Consider the following 18,591-nt stretch of genomic DNA (forward strand, 5'->3'; position numbering starts at 1 on the left):
ATTTGTTTAAGGGACTAACCCTTACTGAGTGCTACTGTCTCAGGCACTGTTCTAGGCCTTGGGGATACACAGGGGAACCAAACAGCAGGATATCCCTTCCTGCATCCTCCTGGTGTAAAGACAACAGAAGGTCATGCCCCGTGCATGTTTTCTAGTCACTCGGAGGATTAGATGAGGCCACAGGTGTGAGAAGGTGTAGAGGATGCAGAGTCCTGTGCCAGCACTCTACCTGATTCCCATGAAGATCCTAGCCCTATCCCCCACTCCATCCCTCATGTACCTGAGGCTTAGTGGGTACGTGATCAGTACTGTAAGCTGAGAAAGTCTAAACTCCTGGTCCTATTTCTTCATCAGGGACTACTGAAACACAGACAGGGTTGGTTTCAGGTTCTAGCCCTTCTCCTGAGCTGTGGTAACTTACAGTGGGTGTCCTGCTGCTCTGCTCTGCTGATGGGAGTGGTGTCTGGAGGCCAGAGGAACTGGCTCTGGAACGTGGCTCTGTCCTCCTCGTGGATCAGCTCAAACACGCTCTGATAGATGACGTCTGACTGCAAAGACCAAGAATCCCCGTCACCCTCCTGGGGCTGCTTCCTGCCTTCCTGAGACTAGGAGTGACCTATTCGCTTTCCATGTCCCTGAGCCATGCCAGCCCCTCTGACATCCTCCTAGGCCTCCTTGCCTCACCTGCCCATGCCCCTTCTTGAGCTGGTGGCTGGCCATGTGCTCCCTCACCCTAACCCTCGTCCCTCTTCTGATCTTGAAGATCAGAATCTTCCTAGGCTGCTGCTGTCCCCAGATCCAGAAAACATCACCCATGGTGTTGGAGGACAACCTTGTATTGTGTCTTGGAAGGGTGGCACTTCCTGGGGTCAGTGGGAAGGAGTGATTGGCGAGGAGATGAGTCACAAACCAGCAGCAGGGGGATGCCTGAGGTGGAGCACCTGCAGAAGCCACTGAAACAGCACTGAGAGCTGGTCTGAAGCTCTGCTGAAGTAGAACGCTGAGCTTTCCTGGAAGCCAGCTCTTCTGGATGACCAAATCCAACTGAATTTGAACAAAAATTTCATTTCCAGGGAGATCCAAGTTTGTTCCATCACTTATTAAAGGAGATCAGATCAGATCAGATCAGTCGCTCAGTCGTGTCCGACTCTTTGCGACCCCATGAATCGCAGCACACCAGGCCTCCCTGTCCATCACCAACTCCCGGAGTTCACTCCGACTCACATCCATCGAGTCAGTGATGCCATCCAGCCATCTCATCCTCTGTCGTCCCCTTCTCCTCTTGCCCCCAATCCCTCCCAGCATCAGAGTCTTTTCCAATGAGTCAACTCTTCACATGAGGTGGCCAAAGTACTGGAGTTTCAGCTTTAGCATCATTCCCTCCAGAGAAATCCCAGGGCTGATCTCCTTCAGAATGGACTGGTTGGATCCTTGCAGTCCAAGGGACTCTCAAGAGTCTTCTCCAACACCACAGTTCAAAAGCATCAATTCTTCGGCGCTCAGCCTTCTTCACGGTCCAACTCTCACATCCATACATGACCACAGGAAAAACCATAGCCTTGACTAGACGAACCTTTGTTGGCAAAGTAATGTCTCTGCTTTTGAATATGCTATCTAGGTTGGTCATAACTTTCCTTCCAAGGAGTAAGCGTCTTTTAATTTCATGGCTGCAGTCACCATCTGCAGTGATTTTGGAGCCCAGAAAAATAAAGTCTGACACTGTTTCCACTGTTTCCCCATCTGTTTCCCATGAAGTGATGGGACCGGATGCCGTGATCTTCGTTTTCTGAATGTTGAGCTTTAAGCCAACTTTTTCACTCTCCACTTCCATTTTCATCAAGAGGAGATGAGAGGATATAAATGCCAATCTAATCTCAAAAGAAATGGTCAAGAAGCAACAGTCAGAACCAGACATGGAACAACAGACTGGTTCCAAATCAGGAAAGGAGTACATCAAGACTATATATTGTCACCCTGCTTATTTAACTTATATGCAGAGTACCTCATGAAAAATGCTGGACTGGATGAAGCACAAGCTGAAATCAAAATTGCCAGGAGAAATATTAATAACCTCAGATATGTAGATGACACCACCTTATGGCAGAAAGTGAAAAAGAACTGAAGAGCCTCTTGATGAAAGTGAAAGAAGAAAGTTAAAAAGTTCGCTCAACATTAAAAAACTAAGATCATGGCATCCAGTCCCATCACTTCATGGCAAATAGATGGGGAAATAATGAAAACAGTGAAAGACTTTATTTTGGGGGGCTCCAAAATCACTGCAGATGGTGACTGCAGCCATGAAATTAAAAGACGCTTACTCCTTAGAAGAAAAGTTATGACCAACCTAGACAGCATATTAAAAAGCAGAGACATTACTTTACCAACAAAGGTCCATCTAGTCAAGGCTATGGTTTTTCCAGTAGTCATGTATGGATGTGAGAGTTGGACTATAAAGAAAGCTGAGCACAGAAGAATTGATGTTTTTGATCTGTGGTGTTGGAGAAGACTCTTGAGAGTCCCTTGGACTGCAAGGAGATCCAACCAGTCCATCCTAAAGGAGATCAGCCCTGGGTGTTCATTGGAAGGACTGATGTTGAAGCTGAAACTCCAACACTTTGGCCACCTGATGTGAAGAACTGACTCATTGGAAAAGACCCTGATGCTAGGCAAGATTGAAGGCAGGAAGAGAAGGGGATGACAGAGGATGAGATGGTTGGATGGCATCACTGACTCGATGGACACGAGTTTGAACAAGCTCTGGCTGTTGGTGATGGACAGGAAAGCCTGGCTTGCTGCAGTCCATGGGGTTGCAAAGAGTCAGATATGACTGAGTGACTGAACTGAACTGGTATGGTGACTTGAACATGAAACAGAATTAAAGTATCCTGTCTCCATACAGATTTTGGAAGTATTTTACACATAAAGAGAATGTTCGTCTCCAAGCCAGTTTGCCTTGGGAAGTCTTATGTAGTCCTTGAAAATAAAATAGGTTTGATTAAAATTTAGTGCGTCTCTGTACCCTTTGTTGTTGCCGTTCAGTTGCTAAGTTGTGTCTGTCTCTTTGCCACCACCAACTTCTATCTGAAATAAATTACATACTTTTTCCTTCTCCTCCTGCACTCCCACTGCCTACACAGCATGATTGCCAGCAGCTGCTTGTATGTAACTGCTGTCTGCCACGAAACTCTGTGAAAACAGCTTTGCAGGAGCATCTCCACCCAGTATGTGGTTATGGTGACAAATATTACAAAGATCTAGTCTAATCTCTGAAAGGACAGAGACAAGGAAGGGCCTGGCCAAACGGCCTCCAGGCTGGCAGAGGGGAAACTCAGGTGGGGGAAGACCCCAGGTTACAAGGAAAGCCTGAGGGGGGTTAATGGAGACAGAGGTTTATGAGATCTTGACCGATGGCAGCCTGGGGCTGAGACCAAGGGAGGCTTCAGAGACTTCAGGGCAGAACAGAACAGAGCCTGGAGGAGTGAATGGGCCTCAGGAAAGCACAGCCCCCACAAACGCTTGTGCTCCTTCCTCTAGAAAACCCAGCACTGGTGTTGGGGGGCTGTGCACAGAGGCAGGGGCCACTCCTCCCTCCCCCCGCCCTCCCCTCCTGACTGCCCTCCTGCCTACCTGCGGCTCTCACTCGTCCTGCCCTCTGCCCTCTGCTCCTGCAGGCTCTGAGGAGGAAGGCCTCTCAGCAAGGCCTCGCTCCCCCCTCAACATTCCCTGCACCAAGCGAGGGGTTTCTCTGAGATCAAGGGCTTTACTCAGGTTTGGTTTTTTTCTTTCCTTTGGAAGCCCTTTATTTTATAGGGTCCCTGTTCCTCTACCTTCCCCAATCACGCTAGTCCTCAGTGATGACACGTGCGTTGGGAAGTTGCACGTGGATGGTGTCGGTGTGCTGAGCTCAGGGTCTCAGTTCTGTTTTGCCGAATAAAACTCCTCAGAGTTTCAGCTGAGAAGCAGCCGCCACAGACTGGAACTGACTGACACTTTTTCAAAAGGAAAAGTGAAAAGACTAAAAATTCTCGTGTCTTTTCATCACAAGTAGGGGGTGGGTGGTCCCAGATCCGCTAGTGGGCAGGCTGCGCCCTGTGTGGGAATGTGCTGCGGTGAAGAGTGGGGTCCTGAGTCCTTTTGCTGCCTGGCTTTCAGAAAACCGTTTGTTGCCATGGCATTTATCAAGCCCCTCACTTGCGCCTGGTGAGTAAGGCATTAGCCAGGTGGGTTTTCAGGCTGCAGAACGGGTCTGTGAGGCATGGAATGTCTTCCTTCAGTGGGGTTGTGGAGACAACCCTCAGGGCTCCCACTGGCCCTCAGGCCCCTGTTCACTGAAGTCCATGGGGCAGTGGCTCTGAGGCAAATGTGTCCTGGGAGACAGGGCTCCTCCAAGGGGCAGCTGGGCCTCCAGGGCTGGCCTTTGGCCTTGAGACACTTCCTTGGAGCCGCTCCATAGGCTTACCGCCTTTCTCCCAGTGGTCAGATCAGAATTCTCAGAACACAGAATTTCACACCCTGGCAAGGACCCCAAGAAATGGGATGAACTTATTGTTGGGGGTAGGCGGGCTCTTAGAAGCTGGAAAAAGCCAATGGCCAGTGAGGTGGCAGAGGGCAGTGCGTGCTCAGTCATGTCTGACTCTTTGTGACCCTATGGACTGTGGCTCACCAGGCTCCTCTGTCCATGGGATTTTCCAGGCGAAAATACTGGAGTGGGTTGCTATTTCCTTCTCCAGGCAGAAGGCAGAGGAAGGGACAAAAAAGGCTGAGGGAAACAGGTCCAGAGGTGACATGCCGTGGGAGGCCAGGGCCAGTGCTCCCCAAGGCCACGGAGGTGCATTAGTGGAGGGCCCAACACCCCTGAGAAGCTTGGTGACTGTGCTGTGTGGTCAGAACAGATGGCAGAGAGGAAGGCACCGGGCTGGGCTCATTAACATCCACCAGGACAATGGAGCCATGAGGTACCAGAGGCCAGGTGGCAGGACTTATTGACCAGAAGTCAGTGGGCTTTAGTCAGTGACGACCAGCAAGGCCAGAGGGGTGCCTTGGGCCTTGGGGCTGTGGAGATGGTTGCAGAGCACAATGTCCTTAGGGAAAAGTGACGGGCAGCCAACAGCGATGCTGCTTAACATGTATAAAAGGAAGTGAGGATGGAGGCCCAGGAGGCTGAGGGCTATCACCTCCATGAGAAGTGATCATCCTTTGCTCAGTTTCCGAACCTGAGACAGTTTTAAGGTCTGGAGCCCCCTGACTGGAGAAGTGGCAGGGTCCTTAGGAGATACTCAGGTGACCACACCTTCTATCCAACAGACTTCAAAATGCCTGGTCATTCTCCTTTCCCCAGAGTGTGGTCACCTTCCTCCAGGTTGAGGAAGCCAGTGTTTTGGGAAGGCTCAGGTGGGGACATGCAGTATGTATGTGCGGGATTGAAACCTAGGTTCCTACAGTCACCCCACAGACATTAGCATAACGTGGCCCCACCTCGCCCCTAACTACTCAACTGAAAGATAACCACTCACCTGATGGAACCCCAGGTAGTCCTGGACCGTGGGAGAGACATAGAAAACATAGCCGTCTTCCGTAACCGCCACGAGGAAGCCGTCGAGGGCCTGGCGAGAGGCAGAGAGGGCTCAGTTCAGAGTGTGCAGGCGGGTGGAGCTCCTGAGGCCAGGCCCAGGTTGGGAGGGGCTTCTGCTGAGCTTCCTTTTGGTGTGGGAGTCGCGCACATCCTGAATCGTCACTTTGTAAGCTATCCTGCTAGGCTGCTCAGTGCAAATACCCCTCATTCACTTGGGCTCTGCTGGAAAGGCGCGCGCGTGTGCATATGTGTGGGCGTGTGTGTGTGCACACGTGCGCACATGCATGTCTGAGACAGCAGAGTCAAATTCCAACTTCTGTCAGTTGAGAACACTGCAAACTGAACCGCAATTAATCAAACAAATACACACACATTTTTTTGTTTTCCTCTTCTCATCTGTCTTCTTGACGCAACTGATCCGTTCAGCGCCCCTCGTCAGGAGACAGAGCAGACTAGTGCTCTCTATCCACTGAGGCTGTGGCTGGGCTCGCCTGGCCGGGGGGTAAAAATGGAGCTCATCACCTCCCAGCCCTCCTGCAGCCACCCGGTTGGAAACCCCAGGAATACAAAATTTTAACCATTTTCCCAGGAGAGTCTTAAGAGGCATCAAGCCTCAGGAAAAACATGTTTTTGGTTGTGGTTGAGATGAGTTTTAATTTTAAGCTTTCAGTTGGAAACAGTTTTTTATACCTATGTTGAGGAAACACGTACCTATGGCTTGAAGCCATCCCCCACCACCCCCAGCATTTCCAAGTAAATGACAGTGATGACAACAACAACAAGGGTAATGGTAATCCTGCTGGAGGATGCCATGTTCTGCTTGCTCCGTATCACACCTTTACTGTATGCTAATATCAATTATTGTAATGGTTGCTTCGTGTACACTCCCCAGTTCTGTGCTCCTCTCTTGATTCATTGAGCTCAACTGGGTGAGTTCTAAACCTGGTTAAATTCAGCCTTCTGTTCACTCCATGTCTGCACCCTCACAGCTGAGCATGACGTTTCCACATTACACTCCCGACTGAATCTTAGATGGTCCCAGATGCTGCTTAAGCATTCTGTTACGTTTTCCTTGGTCTAATTCAGTCTTCTGTTCTCTTAGATGACTGTTTCACACCCCTCTCTCTCCCCTCACATCTCTGACACCTCCTTCCCTGTCATCACGTTCAGCCCGGCTACTTTGCACTGAAAATAAAGAGCAGTGGGAAGAGGACTTCTACAGGGTCCCACCACCCCGCAACCTAAGTTTGCATGCTCAGTCACTCAGCATCCGACTCTCTGCAACCCCATGGACTGTAGCCTGCCAGGCTCCTCTGGGATTTCCCAGGCAAGAATACTGGAGTGGGTTGCCATTTTCTACTCTAGGGGATCTTCCCAACCCATGGATCAAACCTGCATCCCCTGGATGCAGGATTTTTTACCACTGCACCCCCTGGGGGGTCTCACAATGTATGTTTATCTGGTTCCATAAGCTTTGCTTTTCTGCTGGTTAAAATGGGTGAACTCTTCAGCTTGTAAACCAAGCCCAGCCCCTCCACTCACTGATACACTAGATCCCACCCTTCATTGCTTGGGCAATAAAACAATGTGGAAATACGTCTTAATGTACCACTATTCCTAGTCACATGGATTGGTGGAACAAAAATTCAAACAATTAAGCAGTTATTACAGAAAATCCTGGAGTATGAAGTCAAGTGGACCTTAGGAAGCATTACTACGAACAAAGCTAGTGGAAGTGATGGAATTCCAGCTATTTCAAATCCTAAAAGATGATACTTTTACAGTGCTGCACTCAATATGACAGCAAATTTGGAAAACTCAGCTGTGGCCACAGGACTAGAAAAGGTCCGTTTTCATTCCAATCCCAAAGAAAGGCAATGCCAAAGAATGTTCATACTACCATACAATTGCGCTCATTTCACACACTAGCAAGGTAACGCTCACAGCCTTTCAAGCTAGGCTTCAACAGTATGTGAACCAAGAACTTCCAGATGTACAAGCTGGATTTAGAAAAGGCAGAGGAACCAGGAATCAAATTGGCAACATTCTTTGGATCATAGAGAAAGCAAGAGAATTTCAGAAAAATGTCTACTTATGCTTCATTGCAGAGAAGGAAATGGCAACCCACTCCAGTGTTCTTGCCTGGAGAATCCCAGGGATGGGGGAGCCTGGTGGGCTGCTGTTTATGGGGTCGCACAGAGTTGGACACAACTGAAGTGACTTAGTAGTAGTAGTATGCTTCATTGACAATGCTAAAGCCTTTGACTGTGTGGATCACAACAAACTGTGGAAAATTCTTCAAGAGATAGATATATGAGACCACCTTACTTGTCTCCTGAGAAACCTGTATGGAGGTCGAGAAGCAATAGTTAGAACTGGATGTGGAACAATGGACTGGTTCAAAATTGGGAAAGGAGTACGTCAAGATTATATACTGTCACCCTGCTTATTTAACTTATATACAGAGTACATCATGCAAAATGCTGGGCTGGATGAATCACAAGCTGAAATCAAGATTGCCAGGAGAAATATCAGCAACCTCAGATATGCAAGTAATACCACTTTAATGGCAGAAAGGAAGAGGAACTAAAGGCCTCTTGATGAGAATAAAAGAAGAGAGTGAAAAAGCTGGCTTAAAACTCAACATTAAAAAACTAAGATCGTGGCATCTGGTCCCATGATATCCCTATCTCTTTTCTAAGAATTTTCCGGTTTGTCGTGACCCACACAGTCAAAGCTTTTAATACAGTCATTGAAGCAAAAGTAGATGTTTTTCTGGAATTCCCTTGCTTTCTCTATGATCCAACAAACGTTGGCAATTTGATTCCTGGTTCCTCTGCCTTCTCAAAACCCAGCTTGTACATCTGGAAGTTCTTGGTTCACATATTGCTAAAGTCTAGCTTGAAGAATTTTGAGCATAACCTTGAGTGTGATCCAGTTATAGTTGAATCCTTTCCAGGAGCAGGATTTTGCTGTTTTGAGGCTTATTCTGACTCCAGGCTTTTTCTAAGCTGTCTGTTTCCCTGATTTTCTCTGTTAAACTTTAGCTGTTCTACAATTTCACCCCTCTGAATTGGTAACTATCAAAATTACCATCATTTTTGAGAGTGCCATTATACTGAACTTCCCCAAGCTCTGTTCCAAACTAATTTAGTCCCTTTAGGGAGAGCTTCAGAACTCCCTATTCTTATGGCCTATTTCTCTCCAGAGCCCCTTTACTGGTGCTGGGACCATGGGTGGTGGCCACTTCTCTGGAATTATATCTTTTCTCTATGAATGAGTCTTAGGCAAGGATGGTAATCTCTGATCATCTTGACTAGACCATTTGAGTATGGATCCTCCCCACTAAAAGGGAACTGAGTTGGGGAAATTTTCAGTCTGCCATTCCTGTGACAGACTTTCTACCCTATAAATGGGGCCTTGATGTGGGAAGGGAAGCCCAGGATTTTTGGCCATATTTTCTTGGAACAGAGCTTTGGCAAAATGAGCTGGGGTGATGCAAGCTGACAGAAGCCTGCCACTCATAGGGTGAAACCACAACCATAGATTGGGAACTGGGGAGAGAAGGAGCCTTATCTTACTGGCTGCATGCATCCAGAGTAGAGCCTCTGGCACACTAAACTGGGGCCAGAGGGCCATCTGCCAAGCTCTTCCCACTGCCAGTCTAGAAGTCCCAATTCTCCATACACAACCAAAGAAACAGAGAAAACATCAGTTATTCTATTTGGATGGCATCAGATTTTTACCATTTATTATTTTTTATATTTTATGCCTGGTCTTACTTCATCATTTCCTTGTCTAGTGTATTTTTAGAAAAATAGAATTATTTAAATTTGACTTGTTCTTGAATGCCAAACATCTTAAAGGGCACCTAAAAAATGTCAAATATTTATTCAGCAACTGAAACAAGTTTTTTTCCTTCAGCAACTGAAACTGATTCTTACTGGCAGTCATTTAAAATGTTATTAAATATGAAGCTGTGATGGTTCATTTTTATGTATCAACTTGGCTAGGTATGGTGCCCAAGAGTTTGGTCAAATACTAATCTAGATGTTGCTGTGAAAGTATTCATTTTTGAGATGTGAGAGTGAAAGTGAAAGTTGCTCAGTCCTGTCTGACTCTTTGTGATCCCATGGACTGTAGTCCATGGAATTTTCCAGACCAGAATACTGGAGTGGGTAGCCTTTCCCTTCTCCAGGGGATCTTCCCAGTCCAGGGATCAAACTCAGGTCTCCCGCATTGCAGGCAGATTCTTTACCAGCTGAGCCGCCAGGGAAGCCCAAGAATACTGGCGTGGGTAGCCTATCCTTTCTCCAGGGGATCTTCCCAACCCAGGAATCAAACTGGGGTCTCCTGCATTACAGGTGGATTCTTTACCAACTGAGCTATCAGGGAAGCCCCTTTGAGATGTGAATAACATTTAAATAAATGGACTCTGAGTAACACGGATTGCCTTCCATAATGTGGGTGGGTCACATCCAGTTAGTTAAAGGACTTAAAGGAAAAAGTTTGAGATCCCTAAGAAAAAATTCTGCTTTCAGAATTTTTGGACTTCAGCCTTTGGACTGAAGATTGCAACATTAACTTTTGCTTGGGTCTATAAGCTTCTAGCCTTCCTGCTAATTTCAGATTTGCTACACCCCACATTCACATGAACCAATTTCTTAAAATCTTTCTCTCTCTCTCTCTTCACACACACACACACACACACACATCCTACTGGTTCTGTTTCTCTGGGGAACTGTGATTAATACAGAATTTTGGTAATTTTCAATTAAACAAACTAATTTAAAACTATTCTTTAGGCATCTTATTTCAAGAGACTTTTGGTTAAAATTCCTATGTTAAAGGTATAGATACAAAGCAGTTCAAATTCACTACAAAGTAAAGTGATCATTGTAGTCAACCATCATATGTCCAGCATTTATGGTAACATTTTGACAGTTTTTATAGCAGGTCTTTTTTAAAGTTTTTTAAAGTATGAAGTATTAAAAAAAAATAGTACTCTTGAGAGAGTCATTTCCTAGGCAGGTTGATAGGGAGTCTAGGGGTCCCCAAGGAGAGAGGGGTCTGGAATTCTCAAGGAGGAAGAAAGGACAAACTTCTTTTCTTTCTCCACATTCCTTAGGATTAGATAACAATAATGTATCCTGCCTAAGGACAGTCTTTGGATTAAACTTTCTGGCTAATTCTGTTATCTTAAAATGTAAATTATGGGAGTAGGTCTGGTGAGGTCTTTACAACCTCCAGACATTCTTTGGAGTATATAACTTCATTGCTAACACTAGCAAGCGGGTACTCTTTCTGCCCCCTTCTGATGCCTATGTCAGAAGCTTTCTCTATCTCCTTTATGCTTTAATAAAACTTTATTACACAAAAGCTCTGAGCGATCAAGCCTCGTCTCTGGCCCCGGATTGAATTCTCCTCCAGGGACCAAGAATCCCGGTGTATTCGCGTGATTCAACAACAACCTTTCATCTTGGGGGCTCGTCCGGGATCCTTCAGGACAAGGTAAGGATGCTTGGAGCTTGAGTTCTTTGTTCTCTTAGCGAACACGTTTTCTGCTGTGCTTTACTAACTCTACCGTGTGCTTGTGTGAATGAATGGCATGCCCTGTGTGAAGCAAGTAAGGAGCCCTGCTCTGCGGTTCCATGGTGATCTCATAGGGCTTATGGCAGAAACCTGTCAGGGCATTATACTGACCTGCCAATGCCAAGAGGCACCCAATGTCTCCTTCAGGAACCGACCAGAAATGGGCAAAGCGTGTGGACCGAACTCTCCTTTTTCGGTCAAACTTTTTGGTCTCTTTGACCATTTCATAACTCCTTGGGAATTAGAAGTACTAACCTAATCTATCGGATCATAGACTTTCAAGGGACTTGTAATCTATACTGTTATTGTGTACTGTGGTTTAGGTCCCAAACTTGGATTGGTATTCAAGAAAGCGCCTAGCCTCGCTAGGAATCGAAAGTTCGGAAGCTAGATGGAGCTCTAGCTCCCAGAACATCTCTGAGGTTAAAGGTTACTCAGATTGGGACTGTGATGGGTTTTTTTCCTTTGGTAACTCCGGCTCTTAGTGGATCAGAGGAGGCTATTATACTGGTGTGGTGATGCTTAGAAAGAACATCTCAGTTTTATGTTCGCGTCGGTCTTATTGTAGTCAGGAAATACTTAGGGTCGTGCACAGGCACTCAGGTGATGAATGTTTCCCACAGCGGTCTTAGCTTGGGAGGCATTCCAGAAGGTTACTCTAATTCACCACGGGTGACATCAGAGGCAAGCAAGATTAAGGGTGAAGAGCTGGACATCAAGTAGGGATGCTATCAAGTCTACCCCTGGTACATCCCCACCCCATCTCGGTGGTAGAACCGGGAGGGATGAGTACGGCGCCTGCATTGGTAAGGGACAGACTAAGTCCGACCAGGAAGGAAAAGCTTTTGGCGTAACATCTGTCTACACCCCCATCTAGAGCAGGGAGGGACGCCTCGGGTAGAAAAATGGCGCTCAATGGTCGCCTTTTTTATCTCTTACAGATGGGAGCTAACAATTCCAGCCTCACTCCTTTGAACTGTATCCTGAAAAACTGGGATAGATTTGATCCCCAGGGCTTAAAGAAGACACACCTGGTCTTCCTATGTGATACTGCATGGTCACGGTATCCTTTGGAGGATGGCGAACGGTGGCCAGTTGGAGGGCCTCTTAAGTATAATACTGTTCTACAATTAGACCGGTTCTGTAAGGAACAAGGGAAATGGGTAGAAGTAACATATGTGTTGCCCTTTTTCTCTCTGTGAAATATGCCAGACTTCTGTCCTAAGGGTATAGATTTGGGCGTGAAACCTTCAGCTCCCTCCTGTCCTCTTACTTTGCACCCATACCTGGGACTCCAAACTGGGATTCAAACTGCCCACATGGAGGTCCAAACAACTCCTGTCTCAGTACAACCTCAGACTACTCTGGTTTCAGTAGAAACTCAGACCATAGAAGTAAGAGATGAGATGGAGGACAGGAGACAAAGAGAAGAGGAAAAACAGGTTTCTCCAATCTATCCCTGGGATCATATGCGTAGAGCAGCCAGAGAGACTGAGGAACAGCCACACAAGCTGTTGCCTCTTTATGAAACACCCACTGGGAGAAATAATCAGTCTGTGAGAGTTAATAAGCCTTTCTCTTATCAAGAAATACAAAGAATCAAGGAGGATCTGGGAGACTATTTAGAGGACCCAGAAAAATATATTAGAGCTTTTAAAGGTGTTACTCTGCTTTATGACCTCACTTGGAAGGATGTGATGTATATCTTGGGACAAACGCTGACTCCCGAGTCAAAGACTCGAGTTTTGGGAAAAGCGGTTGCTTATGGAGATGAATGGCTTGGTAATGAATCAGTAGGGAAGAGGGAGAATGAGATAGCGGCCCTCCCCACTGGGAATCAGGTGGTCCCAACTATAGAACCAGACTGGGATTACAACACAGTTAAAGGAAGATGGGATCAGAGTCATTTTGTTAGATGTATTCTTGAAGCACTTAGGCAGGAGCGTTCTAAGCCTTTAAACTATGGCAAATTGGCAGACATAGAACAGGAGGAGAAGGAAGCTCCTGGTAAATTCCTAGATAGACTGAGAGAAGGCCTTCACAGATTCACTGAGATTGATCCCAAAAGTGAAGAGGGAAAAGTGATCTTAAAGGATAGATTTCTCACTCAGTCGGCTCCAGATATCCGCGGTAAGCTATTAAAACGGGCGTATGGACCAAATCAGTCTTTAGCTACTCTGTTACAACTGGCTCAGACAGTCTATTATGGTAGGGAATATGAGGAAAAGAAAGAAAGGCAAAAAAAGACAAAGGAAAAGGCGGAAGCCTTCGCCATGGCTATGAAAAACGTTCTTAAACAGCCTGAGAAAAATGCCCAGAGGGACCCAGGTGAAAAGGGATGGGCTTGCTATTACTGTGGAAAGGAGGGGCACCTCAAGTGGGATTGCCCTCAGGCATCTAAGCCGCCCCTGGCTCCATGTCTGTTCTGCAAAGGACCACACTGGAAGAGAGACTGCCCCCAGAGGCATAGGTCTCCGGGGTCGGACTCTCAAGACAATCAGGACTGAAGGTGCCCAGGGGTCCCCACACAAGCTCCCATCCTAATTACACCTGAGGAACCCCGGGTATTAATAGTTGTGGGGGGGCCAATCCGTCGATTTCCTTTTAGATACTGGGGCAACTTAATCTGTGCTTACTGAAACCCCTGGCCCACTTTCTTCCCGATCCGCTTCCGTAATGGGACTGTCTGGACGAGCCAAAAAGTATTATTTCAGTTATTCTTTATCTTGCAACTGGGATTCTGTGCTGTTTTCACACAAGTTTCTCATCGTGCCAGAATCTCCCTCACCCCTTTTGGGAAGGGATATACTGAGCAAGGTCCATGCCTCTGTTTTCATGAATATGGAGCCCTTCCTTTCTCTCCCTTTAGTTGAACAAAATGTAAATCCTAGAGTATGGGCTGATGGGAAATCTGTGGGTCGAGCACAAAATGCTATTCCTGTAGTTGTTAAGCTCAAAGACCTGCACGTATTTCCACATAAGAAGCAGTATCCACTGAAACCTGAAGTTAATGAAGGGTTAAAACCCATCATCGAAAATTTAAAGGAGCAGGGACTATTAATTCCCTGTAACAGTCCTTGCAACATTCCTATTTTGGGTATAAAGAAATCAAATGGTAAATGGAGACTAGTTCAAGATTTACGAATAATAAATGAGGCTGTAGTTCCTTTACACCCCATGGTGCCTAATCCTTATACTCTATTGTCTGAAATTCCTGAACGGGCCAAATATTTCTCAGTAATTGATTTAAAGGATGCCTTCTATTCAGTGTCTTTGGCGGAAGAAAGTCAATTTCTATTTGCCTTTGAAGACTCTACACAGCCAGCTTCTCAGTTAACCTGGACAGTGTTGCCCCAGGGATTTTGTGACAGTCCTCACTTATTCGGACGAAGTTTGTCACGGGATCTACAAAACTTTAATAGCTCTGAAGCAGTGGTGTTATAATATGTAGATGATATTTTGCTCTGTGCTGAGACAGAGAAAGCTTGTTTGTGAGCCTCAGAAGATTTCTTAAACTTTCTGGCAGGCTGTGGTTACAAGGCATCAAGAGAAAAGGCTCAGCTTTGTCAACAGTTGGTTAGATATCTGGGCCTAATCATATCAGAAGGAACTAGGGCCACAGGCCCTGAGAGAATTAAACCTATACTAAATCACCCCCTACCTATGACTTTAAGACAATTGAGAGGATTTTTGGGAATTACAGGTTACTGTCGCATTTGGATTCTGGGTTATGGGGAACTTGCCTGGCCTTTATATAAACTTATAGCTGAAACTCAGCAGGCCCAAACTGACAAACTGGTTTGGTCTCCAGAAACTCAAAAGGCTTTTAAGGTTCTTCAGACTGCTCTCCTGCAAGCTCCAGCTCTGAGCTTGCCCAAAGGGTCAGAATTTAGTTTGTTTGTCACTGAAAGAAAAGATGTGGCATTGGGAGTTTTGACACAACCCCGAGGGCCTCACCAGCAACCTATTGCTTATCTAAGCAGAGAATTAGATGTAGTTTCACGTGGGTGGCCCCACTGCCTAAGAGTAATTGGGGCAGCGGCTTTATTAGCACCTGAAGCTTTAAAAATAATTAATGGACGAAACCTTACTGTACTGACTTCTCATGATGTGAGTGGAATCTTAAATTCTAAGGTTAATATTTGGATGGCGGACAGTAGGCTTCTTAAGTATCAGTCATTGTTGTTAGAAGGACCAGTAACTAAGCTTAAAGTTTGTGGAAATTTAAATCCTGCCACTTTCCTTCCTGAGAAGGAAAATGAAACACCTGATCACGATTGTTCTCAATTCCTAACTTTAAACTATGTAGCTCAGGAGGATCTAATGGATACCCCATTAGACAATCCTGACATGGAAATATTTACAGGTGACAGTTCTTTTGTTGAGGATGGAAAACATAAAGCAGGTTACACCGTGGTGACTGCTGAACAGGTTTTGGAGGCAAAATCTCTCCCCCAGGGAACGAGTGCTCAGTTAGCGGAGCTTGTGGCTCTGACCCGAGCTCTAGAGTTAAGCAAAGGGCAGCGGATGGGCCTGATAATCTATGTGAGTCTACTTCTGCTGACTCCAAAAATTCTGAATCTGCTGTTGGATCCTCAAGACAATGTCTTCCTGTCCTGGGCTCACTCCTATGCTGCATTCCACAATCGGTCTAACTGCTGGGTCTGCGGAGTGCTCCCCTCTTCATCAGTGGAAGGCTTCCCGTGGTGGACATCCCCACTTCAAGGAAAAGACTTTGTCCAAGTCTGTGAATACCTTTGACAACAATCACATACGACGCCTCTTCTTCATCTGATGACATCTACCAACCCTAAAATGGACTGGTGCAACACTTTGCACTTTAACTATGGACATAATGTGACTTTTAATTTCGATTTTAACTTGTTTTAATGACTATGTTGCCTGCAACTGTAATTGTATAACTGGATTTGTTTCTAGTCACTTGAAAGCTTTTAAGTTACAAATGATTGCTCAAACTCCTGCTACTGTTGCAACTTCCTCCAGCTACTATTTGGGGTCCCTGGATCAGATATCCTCAATATGAGGATTAAGAGAATATGTTGCCTCACCAATTTAGGGACAATGCCCCTTGTCAGCTCAGAAGCAGTTATGGAATGAAAACGATGCCCCTTTTCCCTAGGCAACATAATTCTCCTAAAAGAAAAGGGGGGAATGAGAGAGTCATTTCGTAGGCAGGTTGATAGGGAGTCTAGGGGTCCCCAAGGAGAGAGGGGTCTGGAATTCTCAAGGAGGAAGAAAGGACAAACTTTTTTTTCTCCACATTCCTGAGGATTCTATAACAATAATGTATCCTGCCTAAGGACAGTCTTTGGATTAAATCTTCTGGCTAATTCTGTTATCTTAAAATGTAAATTATGGGAGTAGGTCTGGTGAGGTCTTTACAACCTCCAGACAGTCTTTGGAATATATAACTTCATTGTTAACACTAGCAAGGGGTACTCTTTCTGCCCCCTTCTGATGCCTATGTCAAAAGCTTTCTCTATCTCCTTTATACTTTAATAAAACTTTATTACACAAAAGCTCTGAGCGATCAAGCCTCGTCTCTGGCCCCGGATTGAATTCTTCTCCTCCGGGGGCCAAGAATCCCGGTGTATTCGCGTGAATCAACAACAACCTTTCACTCTTCAGTGGAGAGAATAACTGACTTTTAAGACTTTAAGATAGAGTGACTGTACTGAGGGAGAAGGCAATGGCAACCCACTCCAGTACTCTTGCCTGGACTGTGCTGAGACTGAATCCTCAGCAGATAAATAAGCCAACACCATATAAATAAGGATGCAGTGATCTCTTCTTCCCTGAAGAAGAGGCCCAACTTCTTCTGTGGCCAGTTGCCCAGGGCCCTGCATGTTCTCCATGCTCAGGGCCTAAAGAGCTCAGATGGAGAACCCCTCTTGGGGGGAGGCACCCACACTTGACTAGCAAGTGGCCACCAGGGCCTGGCATCCATGGTTCCCAGCTCTTCCTGCCCCTGTGTGACTCCCACCCACATGCAGTATGAGGATAGAACTGTCCAAAACGGAAAACTAGATATAGAACACTCAAACAGGATTTTGACACAATAATTAAAGACAACTTCAATAAGAGCTGAAACAAAGTGTTTTCTGGAAAACTCTGGAGCTTGATTCTGTTACGATTCATAACTACTGATAGAAAGTACAGATGTCAATTCATACAATACCTGAAGAAGCAAGTCTCCTTCAGAAAACAATTCTCCATGGACCTGTGCAAAAGGGTGCTCTCTTCTGGGGTTCATGGATGGGTCAGCAGAGCAGTCCACACTGCCGTCCTTTAGGGTGGCTGAGAAAGAGAACAGGTGTTATGAAGATGTTCTGTCCACCTGGGGCAGACAGGAGAACCCAGGTGACCCTGGTTCTCAGCTCAGAATGGCAGATGCGGCTCTGTCCCCTGGCACCTTGCGCTCTTCCCCAAAGGCTCCAGCGAGAGTGGCCATGTAATTAAAACCTGCCCCTCCACCTGGGAATAGGGCATCATTTCCCTCTTTGTCTGAACAGTTCTTACTGAAAGCTTCTCTGCAGGCAAAGCATTCATTCAATTCCAAATGCTGCCTCCTCTGAGGAAGACTCGCCATTTCTCCTGATGAAAGTTACTTGCTCCTCCGTCTCCTAGTAGTACGCAGGTGTCGTGTGCTGTTTCTGCCTGACCCATCAGACCAGGCTGGAGCAACCGATACAGCCTGTGATAGGAAGCTGCCTTTGTTTCATCACCTCCACCCATCTTGGTCTGAAACACCAGCTCTCACTGGACCAAGACACCAGCCTCCTCACTGATCTCCCTACTTCTACCTTTGTCCCAGGCAATCAAGCCTCTGAGCGGCAGCTGATGTTGCATCTCTTGCACTTGCACAGCACGTGATGCCACTTCCCTGCTCAGAAGCACCCAAAAGCTTCACATCACAGGACAAAATCATAATCCTGACCATGATGTATCAGTTTGATTTTGAGTAATTGGAGTTAGCAAGGAAACAGCTTCCCTGTACAGTCTCAGAGGTTGTAATCAGGACCCTGCACAGCTGTGTTCCATGACGTTTCCTGGGACCGGCTCCTTGGAGTTTGCCCTCTGCCCTTCTGGGCCCCAGCCTTTTCACTGTTTTCAGAACAGTCCATGCCCCTGTGCCAGGAGCCCTTCAGGTACTGCCCTCTGCCAAAAGGCTCCTCCTTCACGTGCCGTATGGGCTCAGCTGTCCTCAAGTGGCCTCCCGCTCCACAGTGTTGATCAGCAGCACCCGCCACTCTGCCCTGGCCCCCTCAGCAGCCCCGCTGAACCTGCACCTGATGTCTTATTGTGCATCTGTCTCTGGATTCACAGTCTGCTTCCTCCACTCCTAACCTCCGTGCTGACAGGTCTTTGCTCCCCGTGAGCCCCAGCACCTGCAGAAGAGCCCAGAG

General features: G+C 46.5%; 1 protein-coding gene across 1 annotated transcript in view; it reads right to left on the reverse strand.

The window, feature by feature from the left end:
- The window catches only part of LOC113898293 (aryl hydrocarbon receptor-like), a 43,166-nt gene that overhangs the window by 14,037 nt on the left and 10,538 nt on the right, over positions 1-18,591 (reverse strand). The window contains exons 4-6 of the mRNA XM_027551300.1: positions 17,364-17,471; positions 5,514-5,603; positions 422-548 (exon numbers count right to left, since the gene is read on the reverse strand). Coding sequence (XP_027407101.1) covers positions 422-548; positions 5,514-5,603; positions 17,364-17,471 — 325 coding nt within the window. The remainder of the gene's footprint in view (positions 1-421; positions 549-5,513; positions 5,604-17,363; positions 17,472-18,591) is intronic.

The sequence above is a fragment of the Bos indicus x Bos taurus genome, chromosome 1 (assembly GCF_003369695.1).
Source record: "Bos indicus x Bos taurus breed Angus x Brahman F1 hybrid chromosome 1, Bos_hybrid_MaternalHap_v2.0, whole genome shotgun sequence".
NCBI classification, from domain to species: domain Eukaryota; kingdom Metazoa; phylum Chordata; class Mammalia; order Artiodactyla; family Bovidae; genus Bos; species Bos indicus x Bos taurus.